Raw genomic sequence first — 17,744 nt, 5'->3', positions numbered from 1 at the left:
AGAGCATCTTATTTTAATTGATTAATTAAAGGCATTAAACAAGGAAATATTTTTGAGAGTTAGTATAGTAGTGTAACATTTGGAAGTTCAAGTTTGATTGTGGCGTGACCGAGGTCAAAGGTAATTATTGACCTGTATGGTGAAAGATGGTAGGTCGAGCGTGATTGTCGAGCAAAATGCAACATCATTTCAAGTTTCAGGCTGCCATGGCAGTCAGATACACTTTCCAGATCACAGACATAGACTAACACTACACAACGTCACAACGATATGTTAAGTAAAACTATTCCTATGAGGCGGGGCCCACTTGTGCAACTGTAAGGATCATGATTAGGATGGTGGAGCCCGCCTCGTGGACGGTCCTGAATGTCGTGGAAGCATTTTTCGATTTCAATATCTGAAGTCTGAACAGCCCCCCTCGAACTCGATCCATCTCCCCTCAAACTCGCATTTGGGATTTTCGAATTCCTTTCTTGCCTTGTGTGTGACTGTGTGAGAGACACAATGGCGGATGAAGAAGAAGAATCAGAGCTTAGTGACAAGCAGAAGGTGGAAATAGCCAAATGGTTCCTTCTCAATTCTCCCCCTGGTGAAATCCAATACGTCGCTAAAGGTTCTTTGTCTTCTTCCTCTCTCTCTCTCTCTCTCTCTCTCTCTCTCTCTCTCATATTCAATTATGTTCATTCTTAAATGGCTTGCGCAGATGTGAAATCGATTCTAAACGACGACGTTTTGTTCGATGAGGCGGCGTCAGAGGCATTCCCCGTTTACAACAAATCCCACTTGATTTGCCTCCCATTGCCCAACCGAAGTGGTGACGTAAGTCCAATCCTAATCCTAGGGTTTTCCTTTTTTCTTTTATTATTATGAATCTTCTTTCACTGTGAATATATTGATCAATATGGAACCCTCACTTGAGAGGTGCATGCAGGTACTTGTTACTTCCTTCAGTGAGCTTGAAGGGAATGCGTTTCTTGATCCCAGGACTACTCAAGTGGCTACTGTCGATCACGTTAAACAAGTAAGCATCCTCTGTCTTAGAGTGACTGTGTCTGGAGCTGAATACACCAAATGTGGGAGAAAACTTCGTTGCAAGTTAGGGTGTAAAGCAAATAGTGAGAATTTGTTATTGCATGAGTTTCATTTGTTCTGTAATTTGTATAAATTGCTGTCTCATGATAGCCTGTTGAATGTCTCAGGTTTGTACAGGCGTGAGGCCTGCAGCGGATGAAGAACTTCCATCTCCATACATTGAAGAATATCGGTAATGCTCCGCAATTTCCATGGTTGAGACGTTTTATGCTGATTATCAAAAATTCCTGAACTATGGTGATAAATAGTGTTGAATGAGACACTGTCCCTGTTAGGTTTTAATGAATTTGTTCATTTGTCAAAGGTCTGAATAGTTCTATGTTCCTTTTGTAATGTTTTATTCTCTTAGCTCTGTCAACTCAGAAAGTGTTAATTGTTTGCTGTAGATTGACTCTGGAAGTTTCTTTTTCATTTTTTATTTATAATCCTTTTAATTGTTGTGCTTACTACTGGTTGTGATAAAGATTCATGGTGACATGCAACTGTTTTATGGAGATTTTGCATAGTATTATTAAGGAGCCCGCTGAAAGGGATAGATCATAATTATCTGGCTATTTGTTCTGCTTTTCAATTAATAATATGTTGATCAGCATTTGGAGACATAAGGTTGGAACGGACCATCCAACCTCTTGACTAAAACAAATTGAGTATATAACTTCTGAATCTTATACTTTCCTTTCGCTTTCTGCACAACACAATGTTGTTTGGTAGTGCAGGTGCAGTCTGGATGCTGAAATACTTAAATATGTTGAAGAAGCTTATCCAAAAGGTGTTTGCTCTGTATATTGTGCAAATGGGAAAGATGTAGAGGGCCCAGGTGCTGATTTTGAGCTTGCTGTGGTGATTTCTGCTGCTAGGCATAGCCCACAAAATTTCTGGTGGGTGAAATTAGTTGAATGGAATCCCAACTCTGCTTTTCAATTTCGATGATTGATCTCTACATTACTAGTAAAAAAAGGAAGAGAATTCTGTAGACTTAATGATTTTGATACATTTTATATTTCATTTTTTCTTGTGTATAGCAATGGAAGTTGGTGTTCAATATGGAATGTTGAGTTCAAAGATGAACAACAAACAGTGGAAATTAAGGGTAAAATACAGGTATGTGCTGATGTTTGATGTGTTGGGTTGAATGAGATGGTACACTTGTTGCAATACATGATTATATTTGTCCTATTTTTCAGGTGGGTGCACACTATTTTGAGGAAGGAAATGTGCAGCTAGATGCGAAACATGAATGCAAAGATGCAACTCTTTTTCAGGTTACCATAAATGAAATTGCTTCCTTTTTACTAGTTGAGTTATAACTTCATGTCATACATATGTATATTTTCAATCCCCAGGGTACTTGTATCATGATTCATGGCCATTGGCCTGGTTTCTTTGTGTATTCATATTTGTGCCAGGTTCATCTGTTTATATTTCTCTTTTTTTTTCAGGCCTCTGACGATTGTGCAGTTGCCATATCAGGCATTATTCGTCACCATGAAACGGAGTATATGGCTTCTCTCGAGGTTCTGATTTTGTTTTATTGTAGTTGGGGTCTCTCTTTATTTTTATCTTTTTATATAAAAATATTTTTAATTTTTGTATTTTAATTTGAATCTAGATATGATTTACTAAATTACTTTAACTTGACAGGCATCATATCTAAGCCTGCCTGATTCTACTTTCAAGGTACTCTTTGTGGCTTCCTAGATAATTTGTTTTTTAATCTTAGTCTCAGATAGGGCTCTTCTGCCAAATCTATGATAATTATTGTTGTTTCCAATTAAAGCAATCCCATGTAGGAGACCTTTTCTTTGCATTCTATTACCGTCTGCATGTTTACCGAACTTTAACTGAACTTTGTTACAAAAACACTCAACATTCTTGCTATCCTTCCTTCCAATTTGATTGCCCTGGTTAGTTTCTGGTCTGGTGGGTCCTCTTTATTAGTCAATTGTACCAATTCATTTTGATCTACAATGTTGGGTGACATTCATGGTCTCACTTTAAATTTCCAACTGTTGCAACAATGTGTCAATCACTCAATCTTTAAACTCTTTCAATTACAATAATTTGCAGGATCTTCGGAGGAAGCTACCAGTCACCCGCACCTTATTTCCGTGGCATAATACTTTGCAATTCAGTTTGACGAGAGAGGTCTCAAAGGAACTTGGCATTAAGTAAATATTGCTCAACAAATGAAAGTTGTGTTTACTCGAAGTCAGTGGTGACAAGTTCCTTATGTATTCACTCACTTTAATGTAATTTGGTAAGGTCAATCATTCTTCGGGTTGGCTTTCTTTACTTTACCACAATTGCCGCACCCTGCTACTGTCGTAGTCTATTCCCTAGGTGTATTGTACTGTAATTCCTTTTTTAATAGCATTTGTATAGCAGTAAAAGAGATTTGACGCTTGATTCCAGCTATTAATTATTCCCCACAATCAGATGTAAGAACTTTCCGTCACCGACAATTCGAAATTACAAGAAGCTGGCTATATAACCTTCTGCAGTTCTGCTATTTTACAGAGTTATGGTGCAATCTCTGGTTATGTGATCCTGCGATAAAGAGAAAAAAAATTCCTAATAATGAATTAAGTTCTGAAAAAAGTAAGATATACTTTAGTGTTTTTCTTAAGCAGAACATTGAAGAATTTAATTACGACTATTTGGAGCATAAAGACTAAATATTTAAAGGGTATAGTTAACACTTGTTTTAGGAGTATATGATAAGTTTATCATTAATTGAAAACTTTAAATATTTTTATTTAATGAATGTAAAATAAATATATTGAAATTTTAAATTTTTTATATTTTTAATGAAATTTTTTTTTATTTGTAAATTTAATGTGTCCTAGATAGAAAAATCCATATTTAAATTAGTCTCAATTAATATTTGATTAAATAGTATTTTGGATTTTGGTTGTATTATTTGCAACTCGGATGGGAATTGGTTGAAAGTTTGTGCGGAGAAAGTTAGAGAAAGTCAATGTTCTGCATGCGGGGCTTCATGCTATTTGGAAGGGATTATGGTTTTCGTGAGGTACTCTGTAGAACGGATTATTTGGAGATTTCTTCAATGGTGCATAGAAGACAAAGTGGTAATACTATTATAGAAAGTGACTCAGTGCATCTAAATCAAGAACTATGAACTGGAATTGGAAAGCAAAATTAGTTTGATTCAAAAGACTGCAAATTATGTTGCTGATCATATGGCTAGAATAGCTACCTCGAAGACAGTGCAAATTATATATGAGTTTTTAATTTACATATTGAGAAGACTTATATTGGCTCATTATATATTATCTTCGGGTGTAAAATTGACAGAAATTAATTTCTAAATGGATAACAGAATGGTGAAGTGCAGATAAATGGATGCATGGTGTGATGTTCATAAATGTGGACCTGTGAAGATCAGAGACCTGCAAAACGACCTGTGAACGTTTTGCAGGCATTGGAAACAGAAAATTGCAGGCCCTGCAAAACGTCAATGAACCAAGAAATTGAAACATGCCCTGCATGTTGACAGGACCAAGACTTGACCAACTTCGAACTGAGCAAAACGCAGAATGCGTTTGTCAGTGAACCAAAGTCAAACGCAGGGTGCGTTTTGCAGGCTCCCTACCTACATGCGTGCCACGTGTTCTGGGAGGAGGTTCAGCTGGGTCCTTATAAGTGAGAAACGCAGATTGAAGTAGAAGCATAGTTACTGAAGCAAAACTAGTTAAGTAAAACTAGTTGAGGGAGAGTGAAGAAGCTGTGAAAGAGCTTGGTGAAGAAGAAGAACTACATGGTATAGGAAAAAAAAATGGTGCGTGACTATACCAAACTAGAAGATCATATTATTGAGTATTTGGATCATCCCCAATTTGTAAGTAAATTTTTATAATATTTAACAATAAATATATAAATTTATTTGAATTTTATTTATTTATGTTATAATTATTAATTAGTAGTATTGAGGTTATTAATATTATTATAATTAATATTATGTTATTATTAATTTTGCGTTACGGTTTAAATTTTTTAAGACTATTATTATTATTATTATTATTATTATTATTATTAGGCAAATTAATCTCTTTATTGTTAATATTATTATTATTAATAATATTAATAGGCAAATTAATCTCTTTATTGTTAGTAACGTTATTGTTATTATTATTATTATTATTATTATTATTATTAATTTTGCGTTACGTTTTAAATTTTTTAATACTGTTATTATATTATATTATATTATTATTATTATTATTATTATTAATATTAATAGGCAAATTAATCTCTTTATTATTATTATTATTATTATTATTATTATTATTATTAGTATTATAGTGGATCTGTTAATGAAAATAATTTATTAATAAAAATAATGTGTAATAATTTATTATTATTTTTTAGTGATTTATTATTATTTTTAATAATAATAATAATAATAATAATAATAATAATAATAATAATAATAATAATAATGTCAACAGTAAACGGTTTTGTTAATAATGTTTATGTAGAAAAAAAATTATTATTATAGATATTATAAGGGATAAGTACGATTTTGGTCCCTAACGTTGAGGGCCAGAATCGAAATCGTCCCTCTTATAATTTTCGAATTAAAATCGTTATTAAAGTTTTTTTTCGTATTAAAATCGTCTTTTTTATTTTTTTTGGACAAAAATACCCTCACCACTACCAACATAATTACTTCCTCCACCACCACCACCACCAACACCACAACCTCCACCAACACCAACATACACCACCACCAGCACCACCAACACCACCACCAACGCCGCCGCCGTCCCCCTCCCCCTCCCCGCCTCCCCTTCCCAGCACCCCCACCCCCACCCCGCGTCGCCCCCTCCCCGTTTTCCCTTCCCCCCACCCCGCGGTCACCCCCCCTCTCCGTCTCCCCTTCCCAGCACCGCCACCCCCACCCCGCGTCACCCCCCTCCCCGTCTTCCCTTCTCAGCACCCCTACCCCCACCCCGCGTCACCCCCCACCCTGCGGTCACCCCCCTCTCCGTCTCCCCTTCTCAGCACCCCTACCCCCACCCCGCGTCACCCCCCCTCCCCGTCTTTCCTTCCCAGCACCCCCACCCCCACCCCGCGTCACCCCCCCTTCCCGCCTCCCCTTCCCCCCACCCCCAACTAGAAACAGAAACAGAGAAACAAAAACTCAAGTAACAAATTAACAAATTCAAAACAGAGAAACACAAAGCCAAATCAGAAATTCAAAGCACAAAGAAGAGATCTGGACAGAAGAGAGGCAGCGGCGGGACAGCAAGACTGCGGCGGCGGGACGGCGGCTTCCCTTCCCCCTTCATCATCATCATCATCAGAGTTCTGGAGGAGGCGGCAGCGACGACGAGGTCACGGCGGCGACCACGGAGGCTCCCCGGCGCCGTCCCCCTTCCCCTCCCCTCCCCCTTCGTATACCCTTTTCTTCTTCCACCCCCAACGCGTTTTTACGCGTTTTCTTTTTTTTTTTAATTTTATAATTTTTATTATTAAAATAGGAATAGGGGTAATTTAGGAATAAAACAAAAAATTTTATTAAAAAGGACGATTTTTATACGAAAAAAAACTTTAATGACGATTTTAATTCGAAAATTACAAGAGGGACGATTTCGATTCTGGCTCTCAACGTTAGGGACCAAAATCGTACTTATCCCATATTATAATAAATGGTTTTTTTTCAGTAATATTTTATAATAATAATTAATACTGTATGCTAATAACAAACCGTGTAGGTTATAGTTATTATAATAAATGGTTATTATTATTGTTATTATTGCTATATTTGGATAACTATTATTATAATTAGAGTGTTATTATGATTATTTTATAATACTGGTTATGATAGTGAGAATAAGTTATTATTAATTTTTAATAATTAAGAATACTGTTTAATAAATAATAGATAAATATTCGTGATTTTTTAACAATTTATTATTATCATGTTTTAACCGGTATTATTTAGAATTTAATAATTATCATTTTTTTTGCAGGCTATCAGAAATTTGTTGCCCAGAAAACTGGATCCGCTAGATACGTTGAATGAGGTAGCTGCAGCGATATTGGCATTGACTGGTTTTCAACACGTTTCGTGAGTAGGCGAAATGAGAGGTCATTCTGCACTACTGAGTGCTTTGGTGGAACGCTAGAGGCCGGAGACTCACACGTTTCATCTTCCGGTCGGTGAAGTGACGGTGACGCTGGAAGATGTGATGCAGAACTCTTACACCTTGAACCTCCTCAGTCTCACGGTAAACGGGGAGCGTTTTGATTTGAACACGAGACCTTGGCATTTTAACCGTCATTGCTTTCAACCATACTGGCAGGGTCTGGTAAGAAACTTCCCAATCACCGAAAACCTTGGCAACAGCTTTCTGCTTTGCCAACCAAGCCTTGCGGTAACTGACAGTGTAGTTGAACCTGGATTGAACTTCTGCAATTACAGACTTCACCTTTATCAAGAGGTCTGATTCGACCAACGGCCTAATAACATCTGCAATTGTGTCCGAGTCCAACTTGGCATGATCTTGTGATATCGTTACCACGGTGCACGTGTGCTTGCCATTGTATCTCCTGATCTCCCAACAAGCTTTCTTTCGAATCAAGCTAGCCCGGATTAGCCAATCGCACCCTGCACCATACTCCTTGCATTTCGCATAGAATGTTTGCGGCTCAGACTCATACACAGTGTAATCAACCCCTCTAGAGATAGTGTAGCTTTTGATTGCAGATATCACCGACTCTCTCGATCTAAATTCCATTCCAACACTAAACTCGCCATCTTCTGCTGCAGCGTTGCCTTCACCTACGACATGCGCACCACCATCAGTCAGACGAGGCATATAAAATAAACACTATAGGAAACTTGAGTTAATAATCATAACATACCCGTATTCGCATACTCAGGAAAATTCTGGGACATGCATGGCTTCCAGATCTAGAGTCCGCATAAAAGACGGAACACCAAACGGGTGCTGACTTATAATCGCATTCGCTTCATTTGGCACCTCCGGATTGCCTGCCAAGTCTCCGTCATCGTTCTCGTCATCGACTTCATAGTTAGCTTCGAACTCCTTTTCACTGTCATTATTTTCTTCTTCCCAATCTATATCACCGAGCTCATCAACATTGACCTCCTTGCCGACCGCGCCCGACCCTGACTGCTGCTCAAACTCAACGTACAACTCTATCATCGGCACGTGAAATCAGGTTTGTTGATAAATACAGAACATCTGCTGCATACTGGCATCGTCAGTAATGAGCATTAATTGAAACTGTATTAGCCCACCAAATACTTGCACAGGACTTCTGTATAAAAGGTTGCTCACCCTTTTCAAAATGTGGCTTTGAATGTTATTACAAAGCCCATTTTGCACATCGACAAAGCTCATGGTACATGGAATAGCAAATGACAACGGACATTCACAAACAAAAGTCACTCCTTCATGTGTGTTTAGTATAACTTCACCGTTATAATATACTCGCAAATTTGCAATATTTTTCATAACTTCAACCTCACGTACTCCGATTTTTTTGACACAACTAACTGCAAAAAAAAAAAAAAACTAACAACTACAACATATGTATTTGAAAGAGGAGAATGATGAGTAGAATGGGAGTGAGGCCGTTGCGCTGAGGAGTGCTTCGTATTTATAGGCAGGCCTCTTAAGAAAAAAATTTTTTTTTTTTCAACAAACGCAACCTGCGTTTTTCAAAAAGCAATCTGACAACGCGAAAAAACGCTGCCTACGTTTTGCGTTTTCCAAAAAAAAAAAGCTGGCCCTCATTACAAAACGTAGATTGCGTTTTGTTATTACAAAAAAAAATTATTTAGCCCAACACAAAACGCAGGCCACGTTTGGATTAAAACCATTTTAAAAAAATTTTGAAAATCCTGCACCAACCAAAAAGCAGGCCACGTTTCTTCCCTTCCCTGCACAAAAAAAAAAAACAAAAACAAAAACATGCCAAAAGTAAAACGCATCTTACATTTTACGCCTGTCATCATAGCAGGGGAAATTTTCTCATGCATCCATTACGTTGAATATCACAAAGCTTTAATCTATATAAAAAAAAAAGACCCTGAAATTGATAATTGTGTTATCTTGGGGTGTGAAATTTAAAAAACAGCCTGAAACAAACTAGACTAATCCGAGTTAGGGAAGACACCAAACTGACCCACCTAATTGGGTTTCTTAACTTTTTTTATTTTTATTTTTTAAAACCTTAAAACTGATTCACTGATTTCTCAACCTTCAAAAAAAGAAAAAAGAAAAATCTCATATCGGAGGCTCCTATTTGCAACCCTCCAAATTTGAATTTGTCACTCTATAAATCGGAACCTCGATTTTTTATACTTTCAAAATCAGTCTCCAATTTATATTTTCAAATTAAAAGAAAAAATTTTCATATTGTTTAAAAACACCCCATCAATCATCAATCCATAACACATTCTCTAAAAACATAACAAAAAAAAAGAGCCATATTATCTTATTAGTTTAGAGTTTAGACATGAAATCAATCAATTAATTTGTTTTTTTCTTCTCTTTTTTGTTTCTTTCTTTCATTTTCAGTCACCAAAAAAAATAATCTTAATGAATTTTAGATTTGATCATTTGATTTCTAATAAATTTTTATTATTTTAAAATTTTTGAGAATTATTTTTTTAAATAGATTAATTTTGTTGTTTTTAATAAATTGTATTATCAGATAATTAAATTTTAAAATTAATAAATTATTTTTTTAATAGAATGTCAATTCTTTATACAGATTTATAGAATAATAAAAAAGTTGTTAAAGGCAAAAGTGGAGTATAAATGTATGAGAAAATGACAGTTTGATCACTGTGGTCTGCGGATATTTAAGTCCCTAAAGATTTAATAATACATTTAAGTTCCTGACATCTTCAAAATCTGGACATATCGATCACTAAGTTTAATTTGTCCAATTTTAAAAATTCTCTCACGTGTACATCTATATCAACCAGGTCAAATTTTTTTGTTGAGTCTGACAGATCCAAGTGAACATGAGGGATCCATAAGTCTAGATTTTAAAAAGGTCTGGACTTAAATGAACATGAGGAATCGATAAGTCTAGATTTTGAAAAAATTAAAGACTTAAATGTATTTTCAAATTTTTGAGAACCTAAATGTCTGCGAATCAAAACGTAAATGATCTATTTGTCCTTTTCTCTAAATATACTTGTATATTTTCGTTTAATATAGTAATAAGTAATAACTAATATCTTGGAGGGAATTTTAATTAAATAAAAAAAATTATTTATCAATTTAAATCGAAATACAGAAATTTATCAATTTGTGCATTTAGTTTTATTTTCGCGGTCAAATAAAAAGATTTAATTTTTTTATTTTCGCACGTACTGTTAGCGAAAATCGATCCATTTTGGTGCACTATGTGGAATAACTTTAGCCTTCAAATGAGCTTCATTATCTTATTAGTTTAGACATGAAATCAGTCAATTAACTTTTTTCTTTCTTTTTTTTTTGTTTGTTTCCTTCATTTTTAATTACTTTTGTTGTTTTCAATAAATTTTATTATAAGATAATTAAATATTAAAAATTGATAAATTATATCTTTTTTTCGAATGTCAATTCTTTATAACGACTCCTAGAATAATAAAAAAATCTAAGGCAAAAGTGGAGAATAAATGTATTTGCATTTAATATAGTAATACCTTGGAGGGTTATAAACTTATAATGATCAAAAGCAAAAAAAAAGCAAAAAAAACTTCCGTTGCCGGGAATCGAACCCGGGTCTCCTGGGTGAAAGCCAGACATCCTAACCGCTGGACGACAACGGATTTACGAACGGTGTATTTTGTTTTCTCTAACTTATCCGTGTATGAAATCGTCCAGGGTTTACCGGTGGTCTAGGGTTTATAGTACCATCTTAGCTGTTACTCGTAGTGGTTTCATGTGGCTTTTGTTTGGGATGAAGGCATGTTTGCTGGTTGCTTTGCCTAGTCAATGTTGAATGTCATATCTACATAGTCAACGCTGGTTATGTTCCACAAGTAAGCAAACATTCATGTCTATTTATCTGTTGCGGTATCCTTTCATTTTTGCTTTCCTACCTGAATTTTTGGTAATCAGTAACCGTATTGATTATTGAATTTAAGTCTGAAAGTAATGAAAAAATGCTGAGCGTTGTCTCGTCTAGTGTGGTGTGTGGTGGTTACTGGAATGATGCGAATTAGCCAAATCAGACGTTGATGTGCTCCATAATTCTCTTTTATGTTGAAGCGCATAATCAATGTGTGATGATCATCAACGGAGATTGGTGTATCTGTTTCCTGACTAGAACCACAACCACCACACCACAATATCGAAGGTCTTGAATTTTGATTTCTTCTTTATTATCAACCCAACGCATACATAATTTGTTATTATCACTTTGTTTTAGATTCCCAACGTTCCTCCCTCATTCTGCTTTGTGAGGTCAAAGACGAAAATGGAGTTCACTTTGGGCGATAACAGTCTCAAAACCTTTTCGCGATGCATCACTTGTCTCTCTCGGATTGGAAATGAGCTCGCAATTCAAGCCTCTTCCTCTCAGGTAACACAACCTTTACCAAATCTCACTGTATTTTAGTCTTTTAGAGCTTTCCAGCCACATTTGGTACTCAGATTTAGCTGCTAATTTGTTGTTGCAGCTTCTTTTCCACACTATTAATTCATCGCGTTCTGCGTATCAATCCATCACGTTCAGACCTGGCTTCTTTGACGTCTATACGGTTTCTAGTAATCCCGTGCAATGTAGTGTGCTTTTGAAGGTGAGGATTCATTTTTGTTGTTTTAAATCGGCTTTGCAAACAGAGAATCATCACTCACATAGTTTGATTAGGCTGTTTGTTCTGTGCTTAGGACACCTATTTCGAATATCGACCGTTTGACTGTGAAACTACCTGATCCGGATGCTCCCAAGGTGCAATGGATATTGGATTGCTACAGTGGTAAATTTGCTCGATTAATATTGCGCCATATTTGTATTTCAGCCACCGATTGCTATAGAATTTAGTTTGGGTTATCACGGGAGACTAGTCATTTACATGTCTTTTGTAAAAACCTTGATAATGTAGTCTTAGGTCTCTAAATTGATGTTGCCCATAGTTTCCAGTTGATATTTTAATTGATATGGAATTGACTCTCTGCTTTAAGATAATTTTTCTGTGGCTTATTTAATATATCAACTAAATCAAATAATGATATGGCATTTTGAAAAATTTAAAATTGTATAGCAGCAACTTCTTTGAAAACAATGAACTCAAGGGCGTCCTATTATATATGTCCTTCTATGGAATCGAGTAATAACCATTTGGGGTACTGTACATTCTGATAGGTATATCCATCTCTCATTCAACAAGTCACATATGTTTGACCCTTTGAACATTTTTAAAGTTATCTATAAACTGTAGGTATGAGGAAAACCTATTGGATTACTTGCAATGTTGAACCTGACATACAGCACTTGTCCCTTGATCGGCAAAAGTTTCCAAGCAACTTTATCGTGAGACCACGAGATCTGAACAGGTTACTAGGTAATTTTCAATCATCTCTTCAAGAGATCACTATCATAGCAACAGAACCAGCTTCTCTACCTCCAGATGCTGCAAATGAAATTGGAGGGAAGGCTGTTGAATTGCGAAGTTATATTGACCCTACAAAAGGTAACGAAGATTTACATTTTGTAATTTCTAGCTAGCTTTTAAAAACCTATATATTTATTTATGAAGATTTTGTGGCAGACAATGACGCGTCGCTCCATACCCAACTGTGGATAGATCCTAAAGAGGAATTTGTGCAGTATTTTCATACTGGAGACCCAATTGATGTAACCTTTAGTGTAAAAGAACTGAAGGTTAGCAAGTTACCTGCAATCTGGATTGTTGTCCTGTAATGCCAGAGGAGCCCCCTCCTCCTCTCTTTCTTTTCTCTTCTAAGGGCTAATTTTACTACTACTTTTTTTTCCCTTTTAATGCATTGTGTTGCTCCTCGTCACACTGCAGGCATTTCTTTCATTTTGCGAGGGTTGTGAACTTGACATCCACTTACATTTTGAGAAAGCTGGCGAGTAAGATGTTTTAGTAAACGACACAAGTTATCCTTGTCATTTTCTTCACATAAGGAATAAGTTGTCTGATTTGTGCCAAAAACGTTCCTAAGAATGAGATGGAATGCCTCTTCATTCAAAGTTATGTGTATTGCTTCGTAGTCATTATTCATGCCAGTCTGTTATTGGGCTGCAAACTTCTCTAGATCTTTAAATAGGAGTAACATGTTAGTGGTTTTGATGTAAAAATGGGACAAAAAGATATTCTTCTTGCTTTCCATATTTTGTTCAAGGACTGATAGTTATGGTTATGGTGTGTTATTAATCTCTGTTCTCGAATGGTAATGTCTTTGAGCAGGCCTATTCTTATGGCACCATACTTTGGTTTGGAAGATGGGTCTCACTCAAATTTTGATGGTACCCTTGTACTGGCAACAATGTTAACATCCCAGCTTCATGAAGGTGCTGCCGCAGAACCTCCACAAGTGGCCACCAGAACAAATGCTCAAAATGAAGAAAGAAATGGATCTCACATGCAGCAAGAGAACTGCAGATTAAATGCGTCTGAGCTTCCATCTGACCACACCCGTATATGGTCCGACCTCTCAGGTAACTTAAATACTGAGATGGATTGTATGTGTTTGATATAAATTCTAATTGGCATGTCCATTTTTCAGGAAGCGCCATGAAGAACATAGGTGCTTCGGAGGAAAGGCAAGCACAGGCAGAAACAGTATTGAATGATAACGAACAAAGAGAAATTCAAAGAATCAGTAGAATGCAAATTTCAAGAGAACCATTACCTGCTGGAAATAATCCCATTGAATCTAATTCGTATCCTTGATGTTGATACTTTTCTCAATATATTAGCATCACAATTTACGGTCCTTGCATTTTTTTGGTCAATGATGTTAAAAGTGCCGCATTTCATACCATCTGCTATCTGGTCGAATCTATTATACGGCAGTTACAAGTTTTGGACTGTGAACCAGAAAGTGAATGAAGTTTTATGTTTTCTTTTTCTTGGTTTTCCGTCTGATGAAGCTTCTTTATGTTTACAATTGTTTAGTTGCATGTCGAGTACTTTCACTTTAGAGTGTGTTTGAGTTGTGGTTTTGGAGAAGGGTATGAATCCATTTTACCATTTCAATACTTTCATCTCTTCAAAGCCTCAACTCACAACCACTCACTGAAGCATTTGTAGGGGTTATGTGTAGTGTAGTTATCAGTTATCACTTGTCGGTCTTTACCCTGACTGATGAATTAGCTGCCTACCAACTAAAATGGATCATGCACACGGGCCACAAGGTTGGTTTATTGGAGTGGCTAATAACTCAAAGTAACAAAATTATTGTTCCCCCAGTAACTAATATATTAATTAATACATTTATCCAGATGTGGCACAGAATAATGATCGAGGGTTTTCGCAGCATCACCAAAGTAATTGGGTAGGGGCTGAAGAGGATGATGAAGATGATGGGGATGGGGATGAGAATGAGCAGTACATCCAAGCAACACCACCATATTATGAAGACTAGAATAGTAACCTCTCAGATAAGAGTAAAAGGTCCACCATTTTCTTGGTTAGTGCTCATGCTTTATTTTGTAACATGCTTTATCTCTTGAAGTATTTCAATTTGAGCCAGTTACACTTCATTTGTAGGATCTTTGGTGGAAGCTTCCACTCAGCCGCACGCCGGAACCTTATTTTTGTGTCTTGATACTTTAAAGTTCATCTTGGCGAGAGAAGTATCAAAAGAACTAGGATTTGGGAAGTAAATATACTCACAAGTCAGTGTTGACAGCGACATGTTCCTTTTGTATCGAATGATTCTTAGGGTTGGTTTTCTTTACCATGCACCCTGCTTCTGAGTATCTTAGGAGGGTGGTATTTTATTTTATTTTTGACATTATTTGTGTATAGCAGCAAAGAGTTAACGTTTGTTTGTAGCTATTACTCCTAAAAAACTTAACTGACTGCAATTCAAAGAAACATCACTATCTTCAACTTTCGTGCTTTCTCACACTTGATAAAAATTCTATTATGCATCATGATTAATGCATTCGATGGCTTATTTCCGAATTTATTTCATTAAAAGGATAAAAAACCACACAAGTATTTCATTTCTCGAAGGTCAAGGACTCAAGGCATAAGATAAAAATAAAAATTAGATCAACAAATAATTTCCGTTGCCGGGAATCGAACCCGGGTCTCCTGGGTGAAAGCCAGATATCCTAACCGCTGGACGACAACGAAATTGTTGATATATAAAGCCACTAGTATAAGGTTTTTCTGTCAAAAATGAAAGCATCTTGGCTTCCTCCAACAAAGATAAGTGTGTTCTCCATAGCCCATAGGCATATATGGTTTTGAATGCCAAATTCCTGTTAACCTTATGTAAGGTTTAGATTCGTCTATATGAAAAGAGAACTTGAGATTTTTTTTCTGGGATTATTTTCCTTTGTTATTACTGCTCTTCAATGCTAAACAAAAAAGAATGTATTAACATCAAACTAAATAGCTTTAACAGAAAGAAGCTGAACAATAATAAAATGATATTAAATTACAATTTCAATCTCTATTTAAACCTTCGTATAGAAGTTGAGTTGAGTCAATTTTGTAAAGGAAAAGTCTAGGATCAGCAACTTTATCAAATTCTAATCAGCATGTAACCAGCAAAGAAAAGTGAACCATTAGATGAAATCTCACACCAATCTCATACCATTAAAATCATCATTGATGACTATTTGATGGTTACAAATCACAAAAATTGCTGCCCCTAACACTCCTCTTTTGTAAAACATGAAATGAAGCATGTCATTAATAGACATCTATCGCTATAATCAATTAATTCAATTCAATTAAGGATAATGATTTGATTATTGTATTGTAAAGTAGTGCATTTTTTGGTTGTTGGATCTTCAAGTATCATATGGAACAAGTGAAAAATTGTAAGTTATTTTCTTAAAATAATAATATAGTTCATATAAATAATAAAACTAATTCTAATTATGGTGAGTTAAGTATGATGGTTGTTATTCAATAAAAAAAATAAAATAGTAGAATTTTAATATAAACATATATAATTTTTTTTTTACATAGGACATCTTTTGATTATATTAAATACAAAAATATCAATTGATTTTAATTTTGAATTTCTTGTAAAATAATCTTTTTATTATTATTATTATTATTATTATTATTATTATTATTATTATTATTATTGAGTGACTATATATATATATATATATATAAGAATTTAATGAATAAATTTATCATTATTTTTGTCTAAAAAATATAAAAAATATAGTACAATATTATTGTGCAATTAATAATAATAATAATAATAATAATAATTTTATTAATTTTGGACGGGGGACTATTATGTCTAACAGAGAGAAAGTTGGGGATTGATTTGTACATTAGCTTTTCTTGGGGACTAAAATGTCCGTTTTTAAAATCTTTGGGGACTGATATGGGTAATTACTCTGCCGAAAAATGAATTGGGGACTGATTTGTCTGCCGGAGTAAAACCTTGGAGACTGATCCGTGTATTAATTTTTTTTTAAGACTAAAATGTCCGATTCTAAAATTCTCAGGGACTGATTTGGATCATTACTCGAAAAAAAAAAGAGAAAAAAATAACTAAGAGCAGTGGAAGTGCGGTGTGTCCATGACCCAAAAATCACTAGAAACAATAAAAGTGTAGTGTGTCCATAATCCACAAGTCACAAGGGTCAAAATTAGGTTCTGTCATCAAAGAATAACTACAAGCTAAGAACAACATCTCAAAAGTCAAGGACATAGATCTGGATATATTTTTTAGTTATATTTTTATGATGTAATAATTATAAATTTTAAGATATTTTATTGATGTTAGAAATAATTTCTGAATTAATGGTAGAAATAAAAACTAACATAAACTATTGGAAAGTTTTCCAATGCTCCAGTCACCTTTACTGGTTCTTCGATGATCCAGGGTGCAGTACCGTTGAGATATATAATTAAAAATGTTGAGGGTGCAGATTTATTAGAATTATTATGGTGTAGAATCATAGAAGAAAGGTGCAAGCTGTTCCCAAAACCAATTGAAAACGTCACATGAAAAGCTACAGGAGTTTATTGACATGGAGGGCAGATGTGGTGTGTTGTGAAATTATTGAGCCGCAGCTATTAACTCAGCGTGCTAGTGGAGCCGTAGCATGGAGTTGGTTTTTTTTGGACTAAAAGGCATGGGCCTTTGATTATTTTTGTCACAAGTATGGATATTGATTAGGCTATGTGACATTTAAGTATTGAAGGTTGTGTCAATAGCAATGTCGTGGAGCAAAGAAAACCTAACCAGAGCCAAGCACCGTCACTGCCTTATTAACTCAGTTGTTCTTCCAACCCCATTATTGAATGAGGAAGTAACCGTGCGAAGGCAAAGTTGTAGAATGGTTGAGCAGAAACGGTGAGTTCTGCTTCAAGGACCGTAGTGAGGCTGATAGTGGATGACCTACTCAATTGATGGTAGAGGTAATAACACATCAACGCTCACAACCGCAACCAACGGGGGTGGTTGCATCTTCAGATGCTG

At 35.5% G+C, this 17,744-nt stretch overlaps 2 protein-coding genes and 3 non-coding genes across 6 annotated transcripts; 3 read left to right on the top strand and 2 right to left on the bottom strand.

Moving 5' to 3' along the window:
• The first annotated feature begins 72 nt into the window (after positions 1–72).
• On the top strand, positions 73–3,601 carry CPA (Subunits of heterodimeric actin filament capping protein Capz superfamily). Its single transcript, XM_016350065.3, has 10 exons — positions 73–613; positions 704–819; positions 932–1,021; positions 1,200–1,264; positions 1,809–1,970; positions 2,115–2,193; positions 2,277–2,354; positions 2,532–2,606; positions 2,734–2,769; positions 3,160–3,601. Exons 1-10 carry the CDS (start codon positions 505–507, stop codon positions 3,262–3,264), a joined length of 915 nt encoding a protein of 304 aa, XP_016205551.1. The 5' UTR covers positions 73–504; the 3' UTR covers positions 3,265–3,601.
• Positions 3,602–10,843: 7,242 nt separating this feature from the next.
• On the bottom strand, positions 10,844–10,915 carry TRNAE-UUC (transfer RNA glutamic acid (anticodon UUC)). The gene has a single exon. It is a non-coding gene; the product is annotated as a tRNA-Glu (tRNA).
• Positions 10,916–10,965: 50 nt separating this feature from the next.
• On the top strand, positions 10,966–15,172 carry RAD9 (cell cycle checkpoint control protein family). 2 transcript variants are annotated; one of them, XM_088489231.1, is made up of 12 exons: positions 10,966–11,128; positions 11,518–11,670; positions 11,768–11,887; positions 11,959–12,067; positions 12,530–12,781; positions 12,860–12,972; positions 13,121–13,185; positions 13,523–13,773; positions 13,842–13,998; positions 14,432–14,472; positions 14,560–14,731; positions 14,828–15,172. In XM_088489231.1, the coding sequence occupies exons 2-11, from the start codon at positions 11,566–11,568 to the stop codon at positions 14,700–14,702; spliced, it is 1,356 nt and encodes a 451-aa protein (XP_088345357.1). In that variant the 5' UTR covers positions 10,966–11,128; positions 11,518–11,565; the 3' UTR covers positions 14,703–14,731; positions 14,828–15,172. The 2 variants fall into 2 exon arrangements, with proteins under 2 accessions (XP_088345357.1, XP_016205552.1); XM_016350066.3 differs by having other exon boundaries at positions 11,008–11,128; positions 14,560–14,747.
• Positions 11,293–11,416, top strand: LOC148554668 (small nucleolar RNA snoR127). The gene has a single exon (XR_015888437.1). It is a non-coding gene; the product is annotated as a small nucleolar RNA snoR127 (small nucleolar RNA).
• Positions 15,173–15,349: 177 nt separating the features above from the next.
• On the bottom strand, positions 15,350–15,421 carry TRNAE-UUC (transfer RNA glutamic acid (anticodon UUC)). The gene has a single exon. It is a non-coding gene; the product is annotated as a tRNA-Glu (tRNA).
• Positions 15,422–17,744: the final 2,323 nt, after the last annotated feature.

The sequence above is a fragment of the Arachis ipaensis genome, chromosome B6 (assembly GCF_059453495.1).
Source record: "Arachis ipaensis isolate K30076 ecotype BB chromosome B6, ASM5945349v1, whole genome shotgun sequence".
In the NCBI taxonomy this organism is placed as follows: domain Eukaryota; kingdom Viridiplantae; phylum Streptophyta; class Magnoliopsida; order Fabales; family Fabaceae; genus Arachis; species Arachis ipaensis.
Note: the sequence above shows the minus strand (reverse complement) of the source record. Positions and strands in the feature narration are given on the sequence as shown.

What these genes read in the sequence shown, in the direction of transcription:
- RAD9 (XM_088489231.1), top strand. Translation starts at nt 11,566, where the DNA reads ATGGAGTTCACTTTGGGCGATAACAGTCTCAAAACCTTTTCGCGATGC. An exon ending in TTATATTGACCCTACAAAAG is followed by an intron (nt 12,782 to 12,859) that starts GTAACGAAGATT and finishes ATTTTGTGGCAG; the next exon opens with ACAATGACGCGTCGCTCCAT. An exon ending in TATATGGTCCGACCTCTCAG is followed by an intron (nt 13,774 to 13,841) that starts GTAACTTAAATA and finishes TCCATTTTTCAG; the next exon opens with GAAGCGCCATGAAGAACATA.
- CPA (XM_016350065.3), top strand. Translation starts at nt 505, where the DNA reads ATGGCGGATGAAGAAGAAGAATCAGAGCTTAGTGACAAGCAGAAGGTG. An exon ending in CTGTCGATCACGTTAAACAA is followed by an intron (nt 1,022 to 1,199) that starts GTAAGCATCCTC and finishes TGAATGTCTCAG; the next exon opens with GTTTGTACAGGCGTGAGGCC. An exon ending in AAGATGCAACTCTTTTTCAG is followed by an intron (nt 2,355 to 2,531) that starts GTTACCATAAAT and finishes TTTTTTTTTCAG; the next exon opens with GCCTCTGACGATTGTGCAGT.